We start from the raw sequence: 26,058 nt of genomic DNA, 5'->3' as shown, positions 1-26,058 counted from the left end.
GGTACGTGCTTGGACGGAACCCTGTTCTCTATTCCGAGGTAAACTCTCCTAGAGTTCTCTAATGCAGATGTGTCTCCTCCTCAACCGGACGGTAGCTATCTCAGCACGGTCCCCCTTCTAGAGAATAGCACCATGAGATAGATTTAGGAGAGCAGAACTCTGAGTCAGGCTCCCCTCCCATAAGAGGCGACAGCCGACCTCGGATTCAAAGAGAGAGAGAGAGGCTGTAAGGATAGCACCTCCTGATTGGAGCAGACAGAGTCAGACAAGCTTGGGGGCTGCTGATTGGCTCCGCCCGAGTCAGGCGCTGTTGGGCTGTTGTAAATGTAAATAGCTCTGTGACCGGTAGTAACCCCGGGTGAGAAGGGTGGAGAGGGAGGCTCTGCCTCTCCATTCACGTTTGCTATGCGAGCCAGGCCCAGACAGGCAAACCCTTTAGCAGCGGGGGCTGGGCTGGACGAGGCTAGAGGAGGTGTCTTTGCTGATCTTAAGCTTGAGCTGAGTGAAACACCCACTCGCAGGTCTGAGCCAGGGCTGGCAGCTTTGCACACACAGCTGCTTCCTTCCTGCACTTAACTTTGACTATTTAAGAGGGTTTAATGGCATGTTCTGTGTGAGGACGGAGGTGCTGGAGGGTGTTCGGAGGGTAGTTTTATGGGCTAGCATTAATGGCTGTGGTGGGTGTGCCACAGGGAGATGGAGCCTGTCCTGCCTGTTCCCGGCCATGGAATCCTATTTGTGGAAAAGGCAGGAGGGAGGCAGAGTGTGAGGCCCCAGGGTTCCTGCTGCTGAGCTTTGCCTGATGATAGTCTTTCTACTGGAGGCGCAACTTCTATCCCCTACACCAAGGGCTCTGGAGGTAGGGAGGAGGAAAGGAACAAATGGGTTCAAGTTAAAAATAAAGGATGACCTTCACCCGCTGTTGGTGGGAATGTACAATGCAGCAGCCACTGTGGAAAAGTTGGGTGGTTCCACAAAAAGTTAAACATAGGATTGCCACATGACCCAGCAACCCCACTCCTAGCTTTACATTCAAATGAATTGAAAACGTACTCAAATGCACACCAGTGTTCATAGCAACACTATTCATAACAGCCAAAAGGTGGAAACAACTCAAATATTCATCAACAGTTGAAGAGAGAAACCAATTGTGTTATAGACATACAATAAAATATTATTCGGCAATAAAAAGGAGAGAAGTACTGATACATGCTAAAATGTGGACGAACCTCCAAAGCATTAGGTTAAGAGGAGGAAGCCAGACACAGAGGTCATAGGTTGTAGGGTTAATTTATATAAACTACCCCTGAACAGGTAAATCCATAGAGACAGAAAGCAGACTGGTGGTTGCCAGGGTCTAGGAGAAAAGCAGAAAATGGAGAGTGACCATTTAACAAGTGCAAAGTCTTCCTTCGGGGTAAGGAAAAGGTTTTGGATCTAGATAGAGGTAGTGGTTGCAGAACATTGTGAATGAACTCAAATATCACTTTTAAATGGTTAATTTTATGTTATCTAAAATTTACTTCAATTTTTATAGATAACACGAAAAGACTGAAAGACTACTGTCCAGAATTCTCTTAGGAAGGAATAGAACGACAGTAATGAGAAATTCTGAGCCCTCCCCTGCCTTTCACTTTCACTTTCTTCTCATGGCTCATTTGCTCTGGTTGAGCACAAACTCTAAAGCCTGGCATGGCTCTGGCTACTCGCTGCTCCTATGGGAAATGGCCAGCGGGGAGAGGACCTCTTTGGCCTTTCTGAAACCCTCCTAGCCGGGCCCAGAACCGTGGTGAGTCAGCACAGCAGACACTTGGCCTTTGTGAGCTCACTCTGGCTGGGCTGGACTGGATGGGGGAGGGACAGGCCTGGGTCCTGAAAAGGGGAAGGCTCTGCCTCACAACCCACTACAGAACCTCCGCTCCTTGGAGCCTGCAATTAAGGCCTGTGGCATTTGCCCCAAAGTCAGTACACAAGAATCAGCTCTTTGCCTGCAGCGTAGCAAGTTAACTACAGGTCACCACTACCGCGCCCTGTGACATTTCCCACAATTTGGCAGTGAGAATTTAAAACAAGAGATCTTTCAATAATTTTATCAAGCATTGATTGTTTAGATGCAGGAGACATTTCTAAAGAAAATGCCCTGAAGGATCTCAAAACCTGACAGCAGGGTGGAGTATTGTTTGGAAAAGTATAGAGGAAATGTCAAGTCTGCTTCTACGGTTTGAGAGGAGAGCCTAAAACTCAGGTGTGGCTGAATGTTAAAATGGGTAATCAGGTAGAGTGAGTTGGGTTCTGCCAGAACAGAGGCCACTTCTGAAGTTTAACTTTGCATAAATTAAGCTCCCTGCCATTACCACCAGGCTTTGCCTGAGTATAATTAAATATCACCAGGCATCTACTTGAACATATGAGGGATTATGCATACTGGGCTTATCTAGTTTGCCATCTATTCCACACCCAATATAGAATCCCTAAAGACAGTTCTCTCTCACAGCTTACTTTCTCTCCAAGTAAACTCAGTTATCGCATCAATAAAATTGGGGTAAGACTATCACCTGCTTCTGACTCAGTGCGATAAGGCACTGCCAAGCGTGCCATACAATGTCTGGCTATGGTAAGTGTTGTTATTATCACTGTGTCCACAGGTCTGCTGCACTCAGAACTGAGATTCTTCTGCATCGAAATGTTGTTAGATCTGTGTTTATGCGGTGGTCTCAATCCCTTTAACTAATGTAGAATTTGGTAAAGCAAGAATATCGTCCTAGACGACTCTCTAGTTTATAGCCGCTTGCCTTTTCTCATGAGTCTGGTATCTCCCTGTAGTTTGAGAGTAGAAACCACATCACTATATAAGAAAATATGGAGTGCTTCTTGATTATATTGGGTTTGAATCTTAGCTATTTACAATTAGTGGTAAAAACATTACACATGTGGAATTTTTTTCTCATACTTTTTATTGAGATATATTTCATATCCCATAAAATCACCCTTTCAAGCAGGGGTGGGGAACCTCCTATAAGACCTGCGAAATCGTTTGGTCTGGCCCTGCCAAGACATTAGGGGTGACTTAATTAAATGTTTGACCAAATACAGCAGGCTAATTTTTAAGTTGATAATTTAGTATGGCCCACAAATCATGTTATAAATATCCAAAGGCCCTTGGCAAAAAAAAAAGGTCCCCCACCCCTGCTTTAAAGTAAATGGTTCAGTTTCCACCTGTTCAGAGTTGTGCAACCATCACAGTATGTAACTTTAAACATTTTCATTGTCCTTCCAAAAATGGCCACTCGTTCTCTTCCCCCAGCCCCTAGCAACACCCGTCTGCTTTCTATTCTGGACAGTCCATGCAAATGGGATTATACCCTATGTGTTCTTTGTGTATGGCTTCGTTCCCTTAGAATAATATTTTCAAAGTTCATATATTTTGTAGTGGCATCAGTATTTCATTCCTTTTTTTTTCTGGCTTAGTAATATTTCATTATATGGCGATAACTGATTGTGTTTATTCATCTGTTATAGACATTTAGGTTGTTTGTCCATTTTGGCTATTATATAGCATATAATCCTGCTGCAAACTTTCATGTACAAGCGTGGACATATGCTTTCAGTTCTCTTTGGTATATGCCTGGGATTAGCTGGGTCAAACTCCATGTTTTAACCTTTTGAGGAACTGCCAAACTGTTTTCCAAAGCCACTGCACAATTTTAGATTCCCCCACAATGTATGAAGGTTCCCATTTCTCTGCATCCTCACCAACACTTAACTGTCTTCTTTACTGTAACCATTCTAGTGAGTATGAAGTAGTATCTCATTGTAGTTCTAATTGGCATTTCCTTGAGAACTAATAATGTTGAGCATCTTTGCATGTGCTTATTGGTCATCTGTATATCTTCTTTGGAGATATGTCTATTCAAATACTTTGCCTACTTTTTTATTTTTAAATATATTTTTATTGATTTCATAGAGGAAGGGAGAGGGAGAGATAGAAACATCAATGATGAGAGAGAATCATTGATCGGCTGCCTCCTGCATGCCCCTACTGGGGATTGAGCCTGCAACCTGGGCATGTGCCCTGACTGGGAATTGAATGGTGACCTCCTGATTCATAGGTCAAGGCTCAACCACTAAGCCACACTGGCTGGGCAACTTTGCCTATTTTTAAATTGAGTTGTCTTTGTTATAAAAGTTCCTTTTATATTCTGGGTACTAGTCTCTTATCAGATATATGACTTGCAAATATATTCTCTTGTGGTTGTCTTTTTACTTTTTTGATAGTATCTTTTAAAACACAAATTTTTAAATTTTGATGAAGTCCAATTTATTTTTTTCTTTGGTTGCTAAGTTTTTGGTGTCATATCTAAGAAACCACTGCCTAATCCAAGGTTATAGACTTATACCTTTGTTTTCTCTTCAGAGTTTTATAATTTTAGCTGATCCATTTTGAGTTACTTTTTATATATGATGTCAGGTAGTGGGCCAACTTCATTCTTTTGCTTGTGGATTTCCAATTGTCCTAACACCAGCTATGGAAAAAACAAACAAACCCACTATCTTTTCCTCATTGAATGTCTAGGAACCTTTTTCAGTATCTGTTGACTGTAAATGAATTGTTTATTTTTACACTCTCAATTCTATTCCATTGAGGCATATGCCCACCCTTATACCTGTAGTACATTGTCTCCGTTACTGACCCTTTGAAGTAATTTTGAAATCAGGAAATGTGAGCCCTGGCGAGTGTGGTTCAGTTGGTTGGATATCGTCCTGTGCACCAAAAGGTTGCCGTTTGATTCCCAGTCAGGGCACATGTCCAGGTTGCAGGCTCGATCCCCAGTACTGGTGTGTGCAGGAGGCAGTCAATTGACATTTTGCTATCATATTGCTGTTTCTCCCTCTCCCTTCCTTTCTCTCTAAAAAAAACTAATAAAAAATTTTAAAAAATCAAGAAATGTGAATCCTCTAACTTTTTGCTTCTTTTTCAAGTTTGTTTTGACTATTCTGAGTCCCTTGAATTTCTGTATAAATTCTAGGATCAGCTATCAATTTCTGTAAAAAAAAAAAAAAGGCAGTTGACATTTTGATAAAAATTGCATTGAATCAGTAGATAGTTTCAGTTGTATTACTAACTTTGAAGTATTCTAATCCATGAACATGAAATTTCTTTCCATTATTTAGGTCTTCTTTAATTTCTTTCAATAACATTTTATAATTTACAATATACCATTCTTATGTACTTTTGATTTATTTCTATTCACCTATTCTTTTTAATGCTATAAATGGAATTCTTTTAACTTTATTTGCATAGTATTTGTTTCTAGTTTATATAAATACAATTGATTTTTGTATATTGATCTTGTACCCTGCAACCTTACTGAACTTGTCCTAATAGTTTTAATAGTTTAAGTTAGTTCTAATGGTTTTTTGTGAGGATTCTTTAGGGTTTTTTAATACACAAAATCATGTCCTCTGCACACAGCAATCGTTTTACTTCTTCCTTTTCAATCTGAATGTCTTTTATTTCTTTTCATGTCCTGGCAGTTTTGTTGTTTTTTTAGGAACTATCTTGGTTTTTCCTCTAGGAAAAACTGGTGGCCATTGGGTATCAGAAATTTGATTCTTGTGTTCTTCCCCATTATTTCCTTACATTACTTTTGTTCTTTGTCGCATGATTAAATCTTGATTATTAAATAGAGCCTTAACCTATATAGAACATGTCAAAAACAAGAATTCATTAGTTTGCCCCCAAGTGCTATTTTACAATTCACCCTTAAAGATAAACTCATACTCATTTCTCTTTCCCTCTCAATCTTGAACTCAACTGAAGATATTAATCAAGTTTTAAGAATTCTTCCCTTTTCTTCTTTCTTGGAACTTTTGCATATAGGAATAAAAAGACCGCTCCAGGGTGAAATAACAAACATGAGATATAGAATGTCTGAAGAAAGCGTAGCAGTCTGTTTAATCAGAGGGAGGATAGCCAGGTATAAAACAGGAGGAAACAGAGCTTAGTGGGGATAAATTATTTTAACTTGGATGCAGGTTAATGGGAAATAAAACACTTGGAAGGAACAGCGCAATTATAGAACTAAAAAAAAAAAAAGAAGTCCAGCCTGAACATTTTAAGCAAAACAGGGAAAGGGGTGGAAAGCCAGATATTGATGAAGAAAATGCCACCATCAACTTAAGGTCTGGCAAGACCTCAATGAATACAGATTTGACTTTGGATGCATTGACTTAACCTGAGAGAATCTTGCTTCTTGTTCAAGGTGAGAGCAACCTTACATTAGAAAGCAGGAGGAGTTGGTTCTAAGAAACTCTTGGAAGCCTAAGTATTGGCTCCTGTTGGAGGATAGGGCTTCTTCCAATTGTAAAAAGTCAGCCTTCTCTTTTCCACCTGAGGATTCTCAGATAAAGTAGTAAAAGTTAAAGCCTTTTCCACCTTGTGTTTGTCCTTTCTTCCTGCTGTTGTTAATCAGCACTTCCAGGAAGCCACTTTATTCCAGGGTTGACTACATTTTGGAGGAATGACCTGGACAGCCCAGCCTAGGCTGCATGATAAAAACCTGCTTTTCCAGAGTGATTTTCCTGCTGCTAACTTCCTCTTGGGTCCATGTGACATTGTGACACACAAGAGACATGGCCAGGGCCAAATGCCGGGGCCAAAGTGTCAGCTGGTATTAATGTGGTTGGTTTAATGGCAGCAGACTGCTGGTTTCCTGCTGCCAAGACTGAATTTAACCTAAAGTTACCCTTAGAAAAGATAGGGCGGGTTACTGGGGCATATGAGTCAATCACTGTAGCTTTTACTTCTGTGTTGCTCTTAAAGGTACAGGAACAGGACCTAGATATCATGGTGGACCATAGAGATAAGTCCCAGGAGACTTTGAATCACACCCAAAAAACTCCCAGACACAGTGCAGTCAGATTCACTTCACTTTTATTATGAACAAACACAATGTTAGATAAGTACAACTAACTTCAGAGTTATTAATAGAAATTATTCCAAAATTATTCTTAGGTCACAAATAACTACTATCCCACATTAAAAAAAAAAAGGGGGGGGGGGGAATCCCACCCAATCAAGGAACAGGTATCCTGTGTCTGTTTCCATGACAATAGTTTATGCATTCTCAAATTTTATCTGGCTAGTTATCTACCACTTATCCAATGGATTTATTCAGTTTCTCAGAGAACACCATATAGATTAATGATAGCATCTGGGACACATGGTTCACGGTGGACACAAATTCATGGTGGATACTACTACTATAAAAATACTCAGGACTTAAGAGAACTTCTCTGCTGAAGGGTCCCAAAATGCTTTATATAAAGCATTAGTCACACCTCAAAACTGCCCTTTGAGGTAGGTCAGTATTATTACCCCCATTTTAACAGAAGGAAAACTGAGGCACATTATTGTTAAGAGACTTGCCCAGGGTCACATAGCAAGTCAGTGGCACAGTGGTAGGAGAGGCCTTGGCCTTAACCACCTGGGTAAAGTTGATACCTTGCTTTCTTTAACCTTTCACGCTGACCCATTTGAGCTATACTTACAGAGAATACACTCAGGATACTGGAAAACCAAGGAGAAAGAGTTCCCATTTTAAATGCTACAAGCATCTTTTAGTCTAAATAAAAAATCAAATACATTCAAATTACTTCCACCCTCCATCAAATGTGGGCACTTCATAAACACAGACCTAAGAAACGTTCCCAAAATGGAGCCCAGGAGGGAATCCTGGGAACAGCTGTACTGCTAATTCTCCAGCCAGGCCCCCCTTTCCACCGGCCACTTCTGCAAGCTCTCAGGTGCAAAGGAACCCCACAGAGGAGCGAGGAGGGAGTGAGAGCAGGCCCATATGCAACACTGATTAGAAAACATGTAAGGCACCCAAATAAGTTGTCAGCACACCCACAAAGCAAGGGCTGTTAGAAATTCACACCTGATCAGATCCGGGTTTCCGGATCACTAATGCATGATGTGAATTCAGCTTTAGAATCTTGAGAAGTGTTCCTTATTCAGCAGAGACCTCCCCCGACCCCACACACATCCACATATACACTAGGGCCCTCAGCCTGAGGACCCCAATCAGCATTGTGTAGGTAGGGTCATGGTGTGGATCAGATGCATGGAACATGATTAGAATAGAAAGATAAAGTTGTTTTTGATCATAAATTATAAAGTAGGCATCTGGTGACCTGTGGAGTTAAAACTATCCAATAGACATTTCCCGGGGGGGGGGGGGGGGGGGAGGGGGAGGTGCACAGGTCAACAGATCGAAACTATAGTGACCTTCCGTTTGATTCTTTTCTACTGAGAGGAACAGCTCAAAAGACAAAGATGCCTTTAGACCAGGCTTACCCCTGTAGCCTCTATCTATTCAGCAAGTACAAAAAGAAAGGCCCTCCTCCCTTCCACCATTCGGTTTCAGCAGCGGACAGAGCGTTTGGTATCATCCATTTCCAATCTTGATAGAGAAAAGCCAGGCTTCTGCACTGATGACTGAGGTACAGGGACAGGAGTGGCCCAAGGCTCTCAAAACACTGATTTTATTTTATTTTTTTCAGACCTCTTCTACACTATTGTCTACTCTAGGCTGTGCTGTAGGGAATGCTGGTTAGTTTGCTGAACAGAGACGCTGTTCAGCAAAGTTCATGGCATCTCAGATCCCAAGTCCCAGCCAAAGCTTTGCAGTGTACCCTGGCTCCAGGGAATGAACAGGGCCTTCTTTCAAGTGAGGCACTTTGGAACTTGCCTTTGTTTCTTGTGCTTCCAGTGAAGGCTAGGCTCCCTCCTACTTCTACCGGCGCTGCAGTCAGCTGGGAGCACGGGCTAAAGCTGGGCAGGGTAAATAAGCAAGCAGGGGGCGTCCAGTATGTTCTCTGGTTCTGACCCAGACGGAGGAGACTGAAAACAAACTCTCTTTTGCTCCAGGGCTGGCTCACTAGCATGATGCAAGCATTCGGCTTGGCTGTGCCTCGAGAGAGAGAGAGAGAGAGAGAGAGAGAGAGAGAGAGAGAGAGAGAGGGAGCCTGAGCCAGGGATGTTTCTAATAGGGTTTGCCAGCCTTGTCTTGAGTCATCACTGTGGCAGGGGATAATAGGACTGTAGGTGGAGAGACTCTGGAGGCCAGGTGAAAGTGGCAGCTAGGGCAACTTTATAAAGGGAAACAGTGGTTCAGTGACCCTGAGCATTCTGTCTGCCTGGACAGCAATAGCCATCACTGCCTCTGCATACACAAAGGAGGCTGCCTGTCCAGAAAAAAAAGAAAAGGTCAGGGGATAGATAGAACCGGTAGGAGAAATGGACAGATTGGGTAGAGCCAGGAGTCAATAGCCAGGGTAAAGACTTCTACTTGCCCCCAGGCAGTTCTATATTTAGGCTAGATCAGTGATTTTCAACCATTTGTGCCACAAGCCTTTTTAAAACATGCAGCACCTGACTATTTAGTCAGGGGCACTGACCTCTTTTTCCTTAGATTGTCAAATATAAAAATGACAACAGCCAACACAACAATAGCCGTCTGGTGTGAATCACTCAAAAGTATATCTTTTTTTTTGTTGTTAGATTGGCAAAAATATTTTTTGGTGTGCTGCAGAATTTTAGTAATTAGTTTATGTGTGCCATGAGATGAAAGAGATTGAAAATCACTGGGCTACCTGTTAACAGAAGAAATGAGTGAAATAGTCCGACACTATGGCAAAAAGCCTTCTAGTTTTTACTTATTCCAAGGAGAAATGGGAGTCAATGAGTGAACCTAACAACTAACTTGTTTGGATAACCAGCTTTCCTATTACGACACCCAATAATTTACTTAGTAAGCTTCTGAATCCAAATCCCCAGACAATGCATTCTCAAAGTCCTTCTTCTGTAAAATAATCTCTCAGGAACTGCCCACAGACCCTGTTCTTCAACCTCTCCATCCCCTATCCTCTTCTTCAAGCATCCCTCTTTCAGAGGGAAATACTCTGAGTGAATTAATATTCTAAGCAAAGTATATCTGTATATATATATATATATATATATATGTATTTGTTTAACCTACTTCCTAAAATCCTTCCTTTTTTTGGAATGCTCACCATTATACCACCAATACATTCCTTTTTTGGATGTCTGGAAATGCTGCAGCTATCGCATTACTGAGTAGAGCTGACCAAAATCCCAAGGGTCAGATGGCAAAGTAGAAAGATGAAAGAATTTTGATGATTCCATGAGCTGCTGGATTCATCAGTTCTGAAACAACCAACCTCAAGACTTTCTGGTATATGAAATAAGAAATTTTCCTGTTATTAAAGGAAAAAAACTCCATTGAAGATCATTTGTATTACAAACTAAATGCTTCCTCTTTATCTCTAGCCTAGAGTCTATTGGGACCTAAGATTTACTCCTGTGGTCTAGCATTGCCAAGCTCCATGGCCATTCCCTACTCACAGTCAGGAGAGAAAGGATGCGTGCTGGGTGGTGGGGCACAATGGCCGCAGTGGGCCGGCAGCTGTATGTTTGATCACATCAGGAGCTTCTTGCTTTGTTTGCCACCTTACTTATCCATCGTACCATGCACGCTAACTCTCTCCCCTGACAATTTACCTGCTTTAGAAGCTTTGAGACAAATAAAGTTGTTTTTCCATTCCATCTAGCAAAAGTCTGAAATGAAAATAACTAATAGGGGTCTTCCCAGAAGATTTTGTCAAATCTCTAGCTTGAGCCACCTACCTTGAAGCTTAGAACATCTCAAGGAAAGAATTATCTGGGGCAAAACCATTAGTTTGGGATGACAGAAAGGTTGTCTAGACTTCAGAAGCAAGATACCCACCACTGCCTCACCAGCTGCTTGTCTGGGAGGCAATGAGGGAGAAGAGAAAGGAAGGTGAAAGGAAAAAAGCAAAGAAAAGGACAATGGGTCTAGAAGTCAGGGGAGAAAAGAGAAGAAAGAAGAGTATCAGCTTAGCATCATGAAGGCAGAGTTGTTGGCTTTCAATACTTTTGAATTTTAAAAGAATACTGGAATGGGTTAACCTCATCATCTTTAGCATCCTGGTAGCATTATTCAGTAGTTAATAAAAAGAACATTAAAACTCTGCCTGGCTGGCTTTTGAAAAGGAAAATGGAGGACCCAAAACTCAGCCACTCTTGTAGCTTCCATCTCCAGTTCTTTTAATCTTGGCCAAGACGGCCGCCTTGGATACTTTCTTCCGGTCGTAAGCCAGACCAAGGGCAGCCATGCAATCGATGAAGAATGTGGTTAAGTTGATGTGCCAGCGGTACTCACTGGTGGAGTAGTCATAGGGAAAGGAGTGATGGTAGTTGTGGAAGCCCTCACCTGAAACCAAAAAACAAAGAAAAAAGTTATAGCGCTCTACGATGAATTGCTATCTCCCTGATCTTGGAACATCAGTTACCTAGCAGAGTACCTCAAACCTAGTAGATACTTGCTGTTGTTGAATGAATGAATGAAACTAGTCTCTTCTACTCTGAACCAAATAGATCCACTCAGAGGCTTTTTAAGAAAAAAATGGGGAGCCCTGGCCAGTGTTTCTCAGAGGTTAGAGCATCCATCCTCGCCTCAAAGGGTCTCAGGTTCCATTCCCAGTCAAGGGCATGTACCTGGAATTCAGGTTCAATCTCCCTGCTGCAGCAGGAGGCAACCAATCAATGTGTCTCTCTCACATCTATGTTTCTCTCTGTCTCTACCTCTCTTCCTCCTTCCCTCCCTTCTACTCTCTCTAAAATCAATGGAAAAAATATCTTTGGTGAAGAGTTAAAAAAAAGAAAGAAAGGAAACGGGAGACCTTGGTCACCCATGGATTTCTGGGAGCCATTGTGCGAGGACTGGCAGTTTTTCTCAGAGGATAAGATGACTAAAAAGAAACTATCACTGGAAATGGATTTTAGATCGGAAAATCCCAGAGCTTTACTAAATATTGGTCTGAGATTCTCACGGCTCTGTGTGTGTGTGTGTGTGTGTGTGTGTGTGTGTGTGTGTGTGCACGCGCACATGTGCGTGTTAGGGTGGGAAGAGGAGAGAGTCTAGAATGAAGAACTTTTGCTGTGTTTCTTACAAAGGTGAGCAAGGGAGTACACCTGCACTGGAACTACCTACAAGCGTGTGAGAGAACAACAGAATTGGGCAGCAACAGCTGAAAGTCAGAAGAAAGGAGGCCCAGCCCAGGGCTCGAGTGTCCTCGGCCACTCCTGGTTCAGTAGACTCTCTGACTTCAAATTCTTTGAGCTTTGGCCCTGGTGTGGTGGTGATGCAGATAAAAACAGAAGCTCTCTGAGGGAGTCAGAGGCAGAATGCTTAGAAACTCCCTCTAACTTCTGAGATGAGCGGTTCATTTTGCTGGATGGAGAAAAAAACCAAAATTCTGGATTCAGGATAATTTCTGTATTGGATAAAACTTTGGAAACTCCACAGAGAGTTCTCCAATCGTTGGCAGAACTCTTTTTTTTTCTGAACCACATTCAACAATAACAATACTGACCCTTATGAGGCTGGGGTAAAGCCGGGTAAAAAATAGCTAGTAAAAGAGCATATCGAGTCCTTTGAAGATAAAAGAACCTCAGTAGAGCCATAATGATATTAATAACGAGCAAGTAAAGGAAGTCCTGCAAAGTAAATGACACCGTCCAAGGCATCTCAAGGTGCGTCCTCTCTGTAACATGGACTCTGTGTGACAGTGTGAACTGAGTAGGAGGATGGAATGATCCCAAGGCTAAAGGTACTGACAGAGGATTTCTCATTTCCATCAATGGCTTTGCACCAGGCTCTATATAAAGCACTAACCAGGCCTACACTTATCAGATTGAAAACTGAATCAGACACACACATAGCCAAAGGGGGGGGGGGGGGGGGAAGGAGAGTCAATAGGAAGAAGGAGGACAAGACTTTGCAACTGGGGCAGCAAGATACAGCCCAAGAAAGGCCCAAGGGAGGTCAGCTTTGTCAGAGAGAAGATGAGCATGTGACTGTGGGGGAGGTAATTCAAGAAGAAAAGATTAGAAAGGCAGGAAGCGAGCTAGAGAACAAAAGGGGAGGTGATAAGGGAGGAGAGCAGCAGGTACAGAGAAATAAATAACTGAGACAAAATAAGATATTGGGAGCCACTTTGTTTTTTGTGGGGGTTGTTTGGTTGTTTTTTTTGCACAAGGGAGCCACTTTGAATTAGTGGTCAGAAAGAGGCTACAGTTAGGGAAGCTCACTGTAGACCCATTTGCAGGACAGGACAAATCTCATTCCAGAAACTTCCATTTCTATGAAAACCGCAGACTTAGATGGCCTAGGTGATTTATTTCAAACATGGTTCAGAGTAAAAACATGCACAATGGTAGATGGTGCCTGAAAGGAGAGGGGAGAGGCATGAAAGTTAAAAAGAGAGAGGGAGAAAATTTGAATACAGACAGTACCTAGTGAAGATGGTCAGGGTTGAGACTATAAAGAGAAAAGGGTGAATTTAGGCCATGATATACATAAATACATGGAACAGTGAGGTTGCCTAGCTATATTGTGTAACCAATAGTACTGATCAACGGTGAGGAACAAGAGGCCACTGGGTTTCCTTAAGGAAGGCTAATTCCAGGCCTTAGTGATGGTCTCTATTTAGTTGAAAACAGTGACAGAAAACAACAACTGGAGACAGATTGTAGAACTCTGGCTATTGGAACTCAAAGTATAGGAAAATAACTTCACAAATAGCAAGCATTAGATCAGTCAGCAGGCACTTGTGATTAAACTAACTGCTCTATCAGGGGTTCCCTAAGCCATTCTTAGCACAGAATACAGCAGAAGAGAGAAAAATCAAGGACAGGAGACAAGCAGGGTATGGCCACCAACAGTTGCTTTGTTGTCCTTCAGATTGGCATCACCAGGCAATAAGGCATGGCATACACTTAACGTATGGCCTATCTGAATATAGCAAAAAGATATATAAAAGAGAAGTTTACTGCATTAAATTACAAGTATTAATTCTACATTTGATATGACATATACACCACTAGGCATATTGGCCACCCTGAGGGCCCTATTCTATTTATATCGATTTATACTTCCCTACAGTCCAGCCCAGACGTGACTGGAAAAAGGAAAACCCAAAGGGGCTCATTATATATAACATTTGGGAATTGTTTAAGAGCCTGGAATCAAAGGCATTGCTATATTTAACCTTTCCTTTTCATATAAGACTTGTTGCCTGGCTCTCAAGAGTTTTCTAATATATTGCCCCTTCGTTCTAGAGTGGAAAAACAGATAGAAAGAGGTCATAAAACAAGTTGATCTGGTTTTTCTGGTTCCCAGCCTAACACCCAAACAGCAGACCACTAGCTGTGGTCTGGCTGTGGACTGCTGACTTACCCACGGCTCCCAGGGAAACCAGGATATTCTCCCGTGGGTTAATGTTCTTGTCGTAAGGGCGATATCCGTAGAGGTGGGCAGCACTATTCACCAGCCAGGTGGCATTGAGCACAATGGCATACCGCAAGAAAGTGGCAACGTACAAGCTGTGTTTGAAAGTTTCACCCCAGAAATACCAGGGCACAAGTGTGGGCAGGATGAAGCACATCAGCAGGACAGCGGGCTTGTAATGCCTACATGGAGAGAGCATACACCAAGTCAGCAGAGGGGACTTAGACCTACCTGATTTCCATCACCACTGGGTTGGGCTGTCTCTTTCCTTCTACAATTGGGAGGACAGTGTGGCAGGAAACAGAGAAAGAGGGATGGGGTGGGAAATCTTGTGAGAATGTAGTGTCATTATCTCACGTTTTAGATGAGGTAATGAGGGGTTAAATGCCTTTTCTAGGATTGCACCACAAGGAACCAGTGGAGCAAGGATTGGAATGCTGATCTCCTGATTCGAAAGTCATTGCCTTTTTTTTTTTTTTACTATAGCACAATTTCATGTGAGTAAAATAGGCAAGGTCCAGATTACAAATGAATACACTGAATTCTCCTGCCCAGGCTGTTTTTCCATTCTGTCTTTGGGCTCCTTTCTCTTTCCAATCAATGTTCTTTGCAGAGTCCATGTTTAGTGTCCTGCCTCCATTTCCTGCCAGCCAGCCTCTAACCACTCCTCTTCTTTTCCCTCAGGATCTTTGATGCCTCCCGATCTCCAATCCTCTGAAGGTCCTGTCCCATTCTTCAACCTCTCCTTCAAGGTAAGGAGACCAGACCATTGACTTGATTTCCTGCGTCTCTTCAGCAGTCAAGCCTTATGCTCTTACACCATTGGTATTCCTGCACCCAACTCCTTTCCATTCTTGCCGCTGCTTCCCTAGCATGGCTCCTCACTGCCTCCTAGTTTGTGGCCCTGCTTCTCACCTCGTTGGCTCATTGGTTTCTTCACCTGTCATGAGCGTGATCTTTCTGAAGCACACCTCCAACCATCACAGATTCCCAATCAAAAAACTTGTAATGGTTTCCTATTGCCTAACAAATTAAATCCTAAGTCTGCTTTTAATGGCCCCAGTCTCCCTCTGTAGTCTTAATCCTACCACACCCTATACTTGAAGCAAAAGGACTCTGTCGCTAGAACATTCTTCAGGCTTAGATCATTCTGTTCTGTTTGTACTGTTTGTCCCTCTCCCCTGACACCTGTGAAAATCTCTGTCCATCAGTGGATTCCAAAGCTACTTGCTTCACAAACCGTTCCCTGACGCTTCCCACTATGCAGTCTCCCTCTCCTTTGTGTCTCTTACTGGTACAGAAAATATTTTGCCGTGTATCATACTTATTCAGACACTTGGCTTATCCTTTCACTCGCCAGCAGGCTACAAACTCCTTGAAGGTAAGGACTATGACACAGTCATCTTTGTACCCATGACTTCCTAGGTCAGTAAGCATTAGTTGAATTTTATTGGCTAAATTAAGAAGTTCAGAAAGAATAATATTCTATGGCTGTAGACTTGGAGACTCTTAAAAATTAGGATTTTAAGTTATGATTTTTGAATATACAAACCCAGTAAATTTCTCAGCTCATGTTTATAAGTCCTGGGAGAAAAGAGGTGAGGGGGTTCCCCAAACACCAAGTGTCCAGCTCCAACCCCGCTCCACTCACCTCCTCTGGAACATCAGCAGCTTCTCAGCTTTTAGGTCAGACAAGTCCAGCAAAGCACCCTTCTCTTTGACAGCTGGGTGTTTGCGCACAAGCAGCCAACCCACATGGGAGAAGAAAAAGCCACGCCGGGCATTGTGGGGATCAGCGTCTGTTTCTGAAAACTTGTGGTGAACACGGTGATCCCGGGCCCATTCGTAAGCATCATTCTGGAGGGACAGAGAAGAAGACTGTAGGCCTGAGGGGAGACACCCTCTTAGGGGAATCCCAGTGGATAGACATCTTCAAGAGCCCGTCACTCTCAGCCCAACCTCACAAAATACCCAGGAGCCGGGGCTCCAAAGGAGGGTCACGGAGTAGCCGCCTCTTTCCCCCCAACTTGCCACTGAAGCTTAATTGGAAAAGCAACTTAAAGTCCCAGGACCACATAAATAGGACTGGCTGCTTCATAAAGAGTATACAGTGGGCAGAATGGAGGTAGATCATAGAGCTCAAACAATTTCATTAGGAGAGAACATTGCAATTCCCCCAGCAAGAAATGCTGGAGAAGGTCTTTGTGGGGTGCCTAATCCCTGGGCAGGGAGAGCAAGGCAGACAGCCTTGCATCCTAGGGCCCTGGTCAGCGGAAAAAGCTGCAGGGAGCGTCATTCTGATGCCTTGGCAAGAGACAGCTCACAACTCAGCAAGACCAGGCACATAAATCACGAGCGTGGCCACATTCCCAAATGACCTCTGGGCTCCTCTGGGACTCTTTCCATCCCTTAAAGAATGTGTCAATATCTCTTTCTTACCTCTGTCCCAATATCAGGAGCCCTCCAGGTATAAAGTAATATGGCCCAGATGATGGTGTAACTATGGTAAATACCTGGAATATTGCCAGGAAGAAGGGAACAAGTTCGGTGGCCTCTTTTTCCCCCTCTGCTCCAAGCTAAGCCCCACATCACAAGCTACCCTTTGCCCATTGCCACCACGTAATAGCTATGCGTTCCCTTTCCCCAGTTTCCTTCATGCTATCTCTGCTATAAACTTTCTGACTCCACAAACTTCCATACTTGACTTAGCCAGCGTGGCAGCCCAAGACAGGACCATGTTGTTGGTCTCCCTAACCTCTCCATGACATAATTTTCTTATCTAGAAAATGGGAATATGAATAGTACCCACCTCCCAAGAGAATTTAATGAGGTAATCTATGTCAAGTGCTTAGAATAGTACCAGGCACATACTCAGCGCTGTAAGTACTTGCTGTCATCGCCGGAAAACAACAGAATTCCTGAGTCTGTGAAACATCCACTTCAGTCCCATCATGGTGGAGCCCTAAGCTATTCACCGAAAATGGTGAGTCGATTGTCCAATGCCTACCCAGGAAATCGGCAGCATAAGCGAAGGCTTATGCCTTGTAGACCCTGAGAATGAAGGACCCCAACAGCCAGACTGTGTGATAACAGAGGAGCCGTAGGAATAGATAGGAATGAATATTTCCTAGTTATCTCCTATTTCTCTTTTCTAGACTCAGAAATGTGCCCGTGCTTTATGGACTTAAGGACTGAGCCTGCACCTGAGGTGACCCCCAGGAGAGAGGCAAGTGGAATGGTTGTCCAGGTGTTCCGCCTCTGTAGGTGCTGATCTCCTCCCTCCGCCCCTGATCACCGACAGAGTGAAGGGAAGGGCTGGGCAGAGCCGGCTTCCTACCTGGAATGCCATTGTGTTGGCGATGATCAGGAAGACCCGCAGAGGCAGCCGAGCTTTGTAGCTCCGGTGACTCCACAGGCGATGGGCTCCTGCTGTGATACCCAGAGCACTGATGATGTAGTAGGAGAACCCTGCCAGGCGGAAACAGGGAGAGGTCAATAATCTGGAAAAACATTCACATGTGGTCCTCTGTATGTTGGCTGTGTCTTCAGAGGCTTTGGATGAGGATCTGCTTTTCCCTGAAGTGCAGGGACACCTTGGCCTCGTAGGTCTCTCCGATTTTATTACTTGAAAAAAACCATCACCTCTCACCCTCTCCACCCAGGAAATTGGAATAAGCTAAGAAGTTTCAGGAACTTTTTTTATTTCAGAGAGGAACGGAAAGGGAGAGAGAGATAGAAACATCTACGATGAGAGAGAATCACTGATGGGTTGTCTCCTATGTGCCACACACTGGGGATCAAGCCCACAACCTGGGCATGTGCCCCAACCAGGAATCGAACCGTGACCTCCTGGTTCATAGATTGGCACTCAACCACTGAGCCACGCCAGCCGGGCTGTTTCAGGAGCTTTAGAAAGGCAGGACAGAGAAGAGAGAGCTTGCTACCCAGCCACTGGTCACTCTCAGTCATGAGGACTGTTATCTCAAGTCCCATCTCCTTTGAACTTTAGCTAAGCTTCCCCCAGTTTTTAAGGACCACAGACCACTCCTACAGAGCTTAGGACCCATAACCAAGCGTGGTCCCAAATGATTTAATAGTCAGTATAGTCTGGGCACTCATCAATCCAAGGGGCTCTGGGTTCTAGAGGACTCCCAGGGGCTCAGAACTATGGCTATTTACCAACTGGTACAAAAGCATTTCCGTATTTTAGCAGGCAGTGTGACCAGATCAGGGGACCATCTGTCCTTCACATAAGTCTTATCTACACAGCTTAGCTAAGAATTTTATATTCTCTCATTTTCTGGATCCTTTGAATGGCCTTTAATAGCCTCACTTTGCAGTTGAAAAAAAAAAAAAAAAAGACGCTCAGAGAGGTTGTGTTTATCTATGGTCACAAGGCCAGTAAGAAATGGAGCCATAGTTTGAAACTAAAAGTTCTGTCAACAAGCATTCATGTTCCAACTATACCATCCAGCTCCCCAGGATATGTACATAGCTCCTGCGTCTCTCCTTTGCCACACCCCTCTGTCAGCCCCTACTCTCTCTGGCAAGGCTAATTTTAGATGATGGTGGGATATGCTCAGAGCTGTTGGTGGAACACCCCAACACTGTCCTCCCTCACCTTCCTGGAGGCCTGCCAGCTCAGGAGGTGCCAGCAATAATCTCTAACTGGGCAGTGGGTTGCTGGGTGTACCCATATTCCTCTGTTCAGTAGCTCTAGGAGGCAGGGGCTGAGTGAGGCCTTGGTAGAGCCGTTGACTGTTGACAATGTTTCATTCCTAGGGATACAGCTCAAAACAATGGATCCTCAGTAGCCACAGAATTTAGTTGCAGTTGGAGACACCACATGTTGTAACAAATTGTCCTGTGTTCTTCTCCAGCCACAGATAGCAGTTTCCTAAACAACTCCCCCACCCCCACCCCATCTTCCTCCACCCTATCCTATGCCTCCTACAGGATCCCACGGAGAGCCGAGGAGCCAGAGTCTATCCCAATGAAAGTTCTGTCTCTAATCCCTTTGCTACGTGATTTGCTGGCCTTAAGCCATGTGACTGTATGCTCCCAGATGCAAAATCTACCTGCGTCTGCAGCTGGAAGAATGACAGTTGAGCCACAACCACAGGAATCAACGAGGAAGAAAAACGGCTTTGGGCAAGAACACAGAAGCACTTGGCTCAAAATGAAGGAAGCTACTAGGGTTGTTTCATGCCACAGATGACCCTGTGAGTTAACTCAGAAAGCACTTAAGATCCTAGTGTTAACAGGGGAATTGGGAAAAGAATCCAAGCATTCTTGTGCCTTTTCTATCAACACCTCTAAGCCTATCAACTAGAAGGAGGCTCATTCTCTACTAATGTCCAAATTGATGGTTAAACAAAAATCTCAGAGCTTTGGCCCTAAGGGAAGGGAAATTTTGCCCCTCGGCCCTCAGTGATGCCAGAGATATGCCTTCAGGCTGCCCCTCAGGGCCCTTCTGGGAGACTCTCTAAATTGCTCAGTCACAAGAAATGCTGTAATCACAACCAGTTGTTAATTTAATACTGTCCTTGGGGACAAAAGAAAAGGCTGAGGCCAAGCTCCTAAACTCTGAAAGTGGGACCCCTCTCACTTTCTTGTTTCTTAAGACAGAGGAGTTCTGTTATCCCCATACCAGGATGGTTATCAGTCAGCTCAGCCATCCCCCACAAGGCCCAGGGAAAGGAGTACAAAAGGTCACCATCCAGGCTCTGGGTGCCACATTTCTCTGTCCAAAGGCACCTGGGCAGGGCACATGAAGGTAGTGGGCACAGCCTTGGATTGGGGATCGCACTCTACCCCTGCTCCAGCAGCCAAGGGTGGGGAGCAAGCAGAAGCAGTTTGGCCGAACTCTGTGGACTTAGCCAGGCCTACAGGGGGTGCTGAGGCTGGAAGGGACTTGCGGGCTACAAACCTACTTGTGAAGACTCCTCTGTTGGGTAGGAGGGTGGAGAACTGAAGTTGGGCTGGGATCTCAGAGGGGCTAGAGAACAGAGGTGCCCCTCCCCTCACAAAGAGAAGAGCCCTTCCTGGTCTGCAGAAGAGCTCATTTCCTGCACCTGCGCTGCCTCAGCAATGAGACACCTGTAAGCTAAGGAACACTACCTTCCTGATCCTAAAAAAAGTACTCTTGTCCCAGTTTGTACCTGGAAAGATGGAGATCCTGAGAGAAGGGGTCTACCCAGTTGCATTTCACTGTCTGAGGCACTGAGAGGATCTCCCAACACGAAGCTCTAGGGACCAGATCCCACCACCTTTAGACGTAAGAGGTCCTGGGAGAATCAGCTAAAACTTGGCCTACTGGCCCTTCTACATAACTATCCTCCAAGAGTGCAGCTCTCAGCAAGACTACTCTGGAAACCCTAACGTGGTTTCCCAGAGAGAATTCAGTTCACCACCCTCGGAGAGTGGCAATGTGGGGCCCCTGGGTCCTTAGAGTTCCCTCATCTCCCCTCCCCAACTCAGGCTTATGATGGCAGAGGTGAAAATGCCCGCAAAGCGCATGTGTGTTTCCTGGGGGCAGGGCGCTGCTATCCGCTCACACCCATGGATCCCTGAAAAAGCTGAGCTAAGGGCAGGTCAGGGACAGGATTGGGAACTGCCTCCCTCCCTGCAGCAGCCTCAGGGCTGGGGCCGCTTAGGGCTCTTTTCTGGCCTGGTCTGGCTGTCCAGGCAAGGAGAGACTTCATGGCATCAGGAGACAGGAGCTGGGGCAGGCTAGGTGGGGAGTGGGACATGAAACAGTGCTTCCACCTTATTTCAATCAAAGGACTTCTCCCTGAGTGGTGCAAAGTGCAGTGCCCTGGAGACCTGCGGGGGGTCACCACATCTGTTTAACTGGTTTCCACAGGAGCTTCATCTTTCTCTCTAACAAAGGAGGCAGGTGGGCCAGGGGTCGGGCAAACACCTTGGTGGGTAACCACCTCTCGGTTCCTCCCTCTCCTGCTCTCTTCCTGAGCAGTTTCTCTTGCTTTCCCACGACTGTGCTCCGCATATAACCCTGAAACCACTGGTCTCACCCATGTTCCCATGCTCCCCGCGAGGGGCCTTGAGTCTTGTGGATGGTGGGGCTGGGACAAGCAGCCAAGCAAATGGCTTGAAACAGAAAAGCTCTTTCAGGGAAAGCCGACTCTCTGGCACAGGTCTACCCACTTCAAAGTCCACAGCACATGGTCTTGGGGCTCCCTCCCCAGCACTCACGTGAAAAGACCCCCAGCATTGCCACTCCTGCCTCCCCGTCCCCCTAGCCTCTGCTCCCAGGCACTCAGCCTCTCAGAAATTGTAGGGGCCAGTACTTCTGATCCAGGTAAGCTCCTATCTTGTTCAAGGGTGGAGAGAACCTGGCGTCTTGGGTCAGGAGGACAAGAAACCCTCTTACCCCAGAGCCAGGTGTAGAACTTGCAGGTGGGGATCAGGATGATCCCATACAGGGCTCCCAAGTGCAGCAGACTCATAAGGATGATGTTCCTCCAAACATACTCAAGCTTGGGCCTCGGGCCCTCCTTATCCTTGTAACTTGGGTCATAGATGTCGTCCTTCATTTCAGGCCGGATGTCTTCCTCCGCGGGCAGGAGGCTCTTCTCCAAGTGGCCTTCTCCATTCGGCAGGACCCTGGCGGGGGGCTCTGTGATGGTGGTGGTGGTGGTGGTGGTGGCGGTGGCGTAGGAGCTAGAGATCTGGCGGGGAGAGGAAGCGGAGGGTCAGGAGAGAGGAGGCTGCACGTGGAGGTAGCAGGGGCCACGTCACGCTCTAACCCAGCTGGAGGAAGAGTGAAGGCTTGGCACAGACCCTGCCCCAATACCCAGGGTAACCGCAGGCGGGGTCCGCCCCAGATGAAAGGAAAGGAAGTCCCCGGGAACTATGCAGATCGATTGGGGAGGGGGTGAAACCTCAAGGTGAGGGGGCCACAGGAAGGAGTAAAACACTCCCACCCATTCGGACACACAAAGGAACACCCGCAGGCGTACCGACGTCAGGGTGCCGCCGCGACCCGGTTTTCCTTTGAAGCTTAAGAAACAAAAGTTCGGAAACCCAAGTCCCCAAATTACAACGCAGATTCCCAGCCAGTGAAGGCAGCACACCTCGCAAAAGATGGCTCTGTCCTCCGCGGGGATCTCAACTCCTCCATCCACGAGTCCCCTAGAAGCCCGGCCAGCTTCCGCGCCCCGCGGTCGGGGAGCCCAGGAGCCAGTGCAGGGAAACTCACCTCCTCTTGCAGCAAGTGGGCCGGCATCTGGGCTCTCTGATGCCTGGGGGTCACTCTCCCAGGGCCGAGGCTGCGGAGCGGAGTTCGGGGCGGCCGGGGCAGCGGCGAGATGTCGGTGGCTGAGCCCGCGCTTGCGCTCGGATGGGTGGCCGTGCGCGCTGGATCGGTGTCGGTGGACCCGGTGCGCGGATCTCCCAAGGCTGGGGATTTAAAGGCTGGAGCTGGCAGGGGATGGCCGTGTCCCGTATTTCCTCAGACTCCTTTTATTCGCTGCCAACAGGGGCAAAGTGCGCAGAGTTGGCTCGCGGTGGGACCCCCGCATGGGCGGAGAGGGGAGGAGACAGAGACGAGGCGTGCTAGGGGCCGGGCACGCAAAAACCTGGATGCTGCAGACACACCGCGGCTCCGCAGCCGCAGCGCCAGCCCCTGGGGAAATGCTAATGGGCTTCTGTAGACTCTGGCGCGTCATTGGCCAAAGGGAATTTGGTGCCACCTCGTCCCGCCGTTGCCATTGGCTCGGCGCAATCTGCTGTTCCCTCTGCCGCGAGCTCCTCGCCCCCCCTCCCATCCCTTTCTTCTCCGCTCCCCTTCCACCGGCCGCCCGGCCTCCCTGCCCGGCACCCCGCGGCCTCGGAGGCGCGGAGGAGCTTTCTCTCCGGAAGACCGAGAGGGCCCCGTCCGGGAATGGGGGGTGGGTTCCAGCCCAGGCCTGGCCCCCCAGCACTTCGCGAATGGATGGGCACTGGGGAAGTTTCACAGAAAGCAGGAGAGAAGCCATGGGGGTGACCCCTACGCACAACTCCGTTCCGCTTTCCCTCCCCTTCCCCAGAGACGCGTGGGGAGAGGAGACGTGGCTCTAAACCGGGGGGTGGGATCGCACGAGGGAGGCCGGTGCAGCCCGCCGCCCTCCCTAGCGAGCGCGGGGGACCGGGTCCGCCGCCGAACGACGGCTCTGCCCCGCCCACCGGCTCGGCGAGGCTCACCCGGGGCCGCGGGACTCCCCGAGCCTTGGGGCGGGCGGCGGAGCAGGCGCACGCCCCTCCTCGGATGTGTGGACCTGCACGCGCGCACGAGGTTCAGCCGTAGGCACGCCCAGCGGGGCCGGTCACCGCCAGGCACCAGGGAGCCATCCCATCCCTCTGTCCACGCCTGCAGACCGCGAGCGGGGGTTGGGGGGTGGAGGGGGGGGGGTTGGAGATACTTCAGATAGTCGGGTTGTAATTTCCTTACTGGGAAAAATGCCTTTTTTGGAAGCATGGACCTGTGCTTGTCCCCAAAGCAGGAGAAAGGGTTCTATGAAGCAAGAATAGCTAGCAGGTATGGACTTATTACTGCAAGCCAGTCCACACGAATCATATTATTTAATCCTTACTGTGACCCCATGAGGGGGCCAGTCCATAGTCCCTTTTACAGGTGAGGAAGGAGAGACACGGAGAGATTAAAATGAGCCCAGAAGCTTGATGCTGGAGTGCGAACTGCATTCCCCTGTGCGGAAGCCGAGGTTCTTGAGCTGCTCTGACCTCGCTGATGGCACATGCCCCTCAGCCCCCCCCCCCCCGCCCCCCCCCCCCCGCCCCCCGTCTTTTCTAGGCTGTGGGAGCCTCATCATGAGAGAGAGCTGAGAACCAGGCCGGCTATGCGTTCTCCCAGCCTCCTTGGAGAGCTATGCCTCCCCAAACACTAGCCCAGGATCATTCAGGGAAGAAGGGAAAGTAAGGACTTGTGTGCCAACAATTGGCTTCTCAGGAAGATAGGCACCTGGGATTGCCTGGGAGGAGGACTAAGAAGCTTCTTGTTGGCCACTGGTCTCAGGGTCAGGCCATCTCTCTGGTCAGTCACCAGATACATCCATTCCAGTTCTGGCTCCAGAAGTTTTATTTTATGTATTTATTGATTGATTTGAGAGAGAGGGAAGGAGAGAGAAACACTGATTGGTTGTTCCACTTGTTTATGCATTCATTGGTTGATTCTTGTACATGCCCTGACCAGGGATCGAACCCAAAACCTTGGCCTATCAGGACAATGCTCTAACCAACTCAGCTACCCTGCCAGGGCCAGTGCCGAGGTTTTGGATGGGACTAGATATGGGCAGCTTGTCTTGTCACGGCTCAGAAATGCTTGGCATGTGGAAGAGAAATCTACTCCTCTTCAGACTCTCTCTGCATGCTTGATTTTGTCTAATTCCTCTACCAACTACAGGGTGACTCTTCTAGGGAGAAGAGTCACTGTTTCTTTTGGGGGTGTACTTTTAATTGTGGCTGAAGGTGGCTTTACCATCGAGACGAGCTTTCTTTCTCTTTAAGGCCTAAGTATGTTTGACCTTGCTTCCTCCAGACCCTGGACTTCATCAGGGAACAATCTGAAAAACTCAAGGTTTCCTGGAAACTGCTCTCCTGGCCCTTAAACTCTGATAGATACTATTGCTGGTATTGCTTAGTGCTGCCGTTAGTACTTAGTAATAATTCAGTTTCTGCCAGAGAAAGGGGCGGCCGGCCAAGACAAAAATGTAGACGTGGAGTCTTTTATTTCCCTCTAACGATAAGATGCTACCCTGTGGGACAGACTCTGGGAATCTAGAGAAGGTCTGCCTTGGGGAGAGAGTTTCAGGGAGAAATGTTCAGGGCCATCTCACTGTTGATAACTAGGACAGAAAGGTCACTGGTTTCCTAGCTTGCGTTCCTCCCCAGAGTTCACCCAGGGCATATCACATGGCTATGAATGTGCCGCCATTACTTTAAAACCCTCAGTAACTTGCTAATAGCCCACGAATATGCTGCATGGTACAAGTCATGGGAAAGCACGAGCCTTGATATCAAACTAGCCCTAGCTAGTTTGGCTCAGTGGATAAATTATCGGCCTTTGGACTGATATCAATAAAAATGTATATATAGCCCAGCCAGCGTGGCTCAGTAGGTCGGGCATCAACCTATGAATCAGGAGGTCAGGGTTTGATTCCCAGTCGAGGCATATGCCCGGGTTCCAGGCTGGATCCCCAGTGTGGGGGCCTGTAGGAGGCAGTCAAGCAATGATTCTCTCTCATCATTGATGTTTCTATCTCTCTCTCCCTCTCCCTTCTTCTCTGAAATCAATAAAAACATATATTATTTTAAAAAAAGTAATAAAAAATAAAAAATAAATAAATAAAAAAGAAGTATTAGGCCAATGGCAAAGTGGAAGTTGTAAATAAGTGTGTGATCGATATTCGTATGCCATAGAGTTTCCATATAAGAGGATAGGTAATTTAGTATATAAGTACAAAATATACTTGGGAGGTGGAGATTGGAACTATGCACCTTCCTCTATGAAGAGAGGTACAAGGCACCATGGCAATTTTTCAACTTCGTTTTGATTCTTGGACTCAAAAGAGCAAGAAGAAACAGAGTCCCTTTAGCCATCTTACGTGAATAAGGTGCCAACAGCAAGAAGTCACAGAGAGCCATC

General features: G+C 46.4%; 1 protein-coding gene across 1 annotated transcript; it reads right to left on the bottom strand.

Annotated features, from left to right (window-relative positions):
* Positions 1-8,982: 8,982 nt before the first annotated feature.
* SCD (stearoyl-CoA desaturase) lies at positions 8,983-22,862 on the bottom strand. The gene is made up of 6 exons (XM_008144183.3): positions 22,618-22,862; positions 21,790-22,087; positions 17,734-17,864; positions 16,048-16,253; positions 14,346-14,578; positions 8,983-11,318 (listed from the first exon to the last, which is right to left on the bottom strand). The coding sequence occupies exons 1-6, from the start codon at positions 22,642-22,644 to the stop codon at positions 11,119-11,121; spliced, it is 1,095 nt and encodes a 364-aa protein (XP_008142405.2). The 5' UTR covers positions 22,645-22,862; the 3' UTR covers positions 8,983-11,118.
* Between the last annotated feature and the right edge of the window lie 3,196 nt (positions 22,863-26,058).

This window comes from Eptesicus fuscus, chromosome 17 (assembly GCF_027574615.1).
Source record: "Eptesicus fuscus isolate TK198812 chromosome 17, DD_ASM_mEF_20220401, whole genome shotgun sequence".
Taxonomy (NCBI): Eukaryota; Metazoa; Chordata; class Mammalia; order Chiroptera; family Vespertilionidae; genus Eptesicus; species Eptesicus fuscus.
The sequence above is the reverse complement of the archived record's forward strand: the minus strand, read 5'-3'. Positions and strand labels throughout refer to the sequence as shown.

What these genes read in the sequence shown, in the direction of transcription:
- SCD (XM_008144183.3), bottom strand. Translation starts at nt 22,644, where the DNA reads ATGCCGGCCCACTTGCTGCAAGAGGAG. An exon ending in GTTCTACACCTGGCTCTGGG is followed by an intron (nt 17,865 to 21,789) that starts GTAAGAGGGTTT and finishes TCCGCCTGGCAG; the next exon opens with GGTTCTCCTACTACATCATC. An exon ending in CCAACACAATGGCATTCCAG is followed by an intron (nt 16,254 to 17,733) that starts GTAGGAAGCCGG and finishes CTGTCCCTCCAG; the next exon opens with AATGATGCTTACGAATGGGC.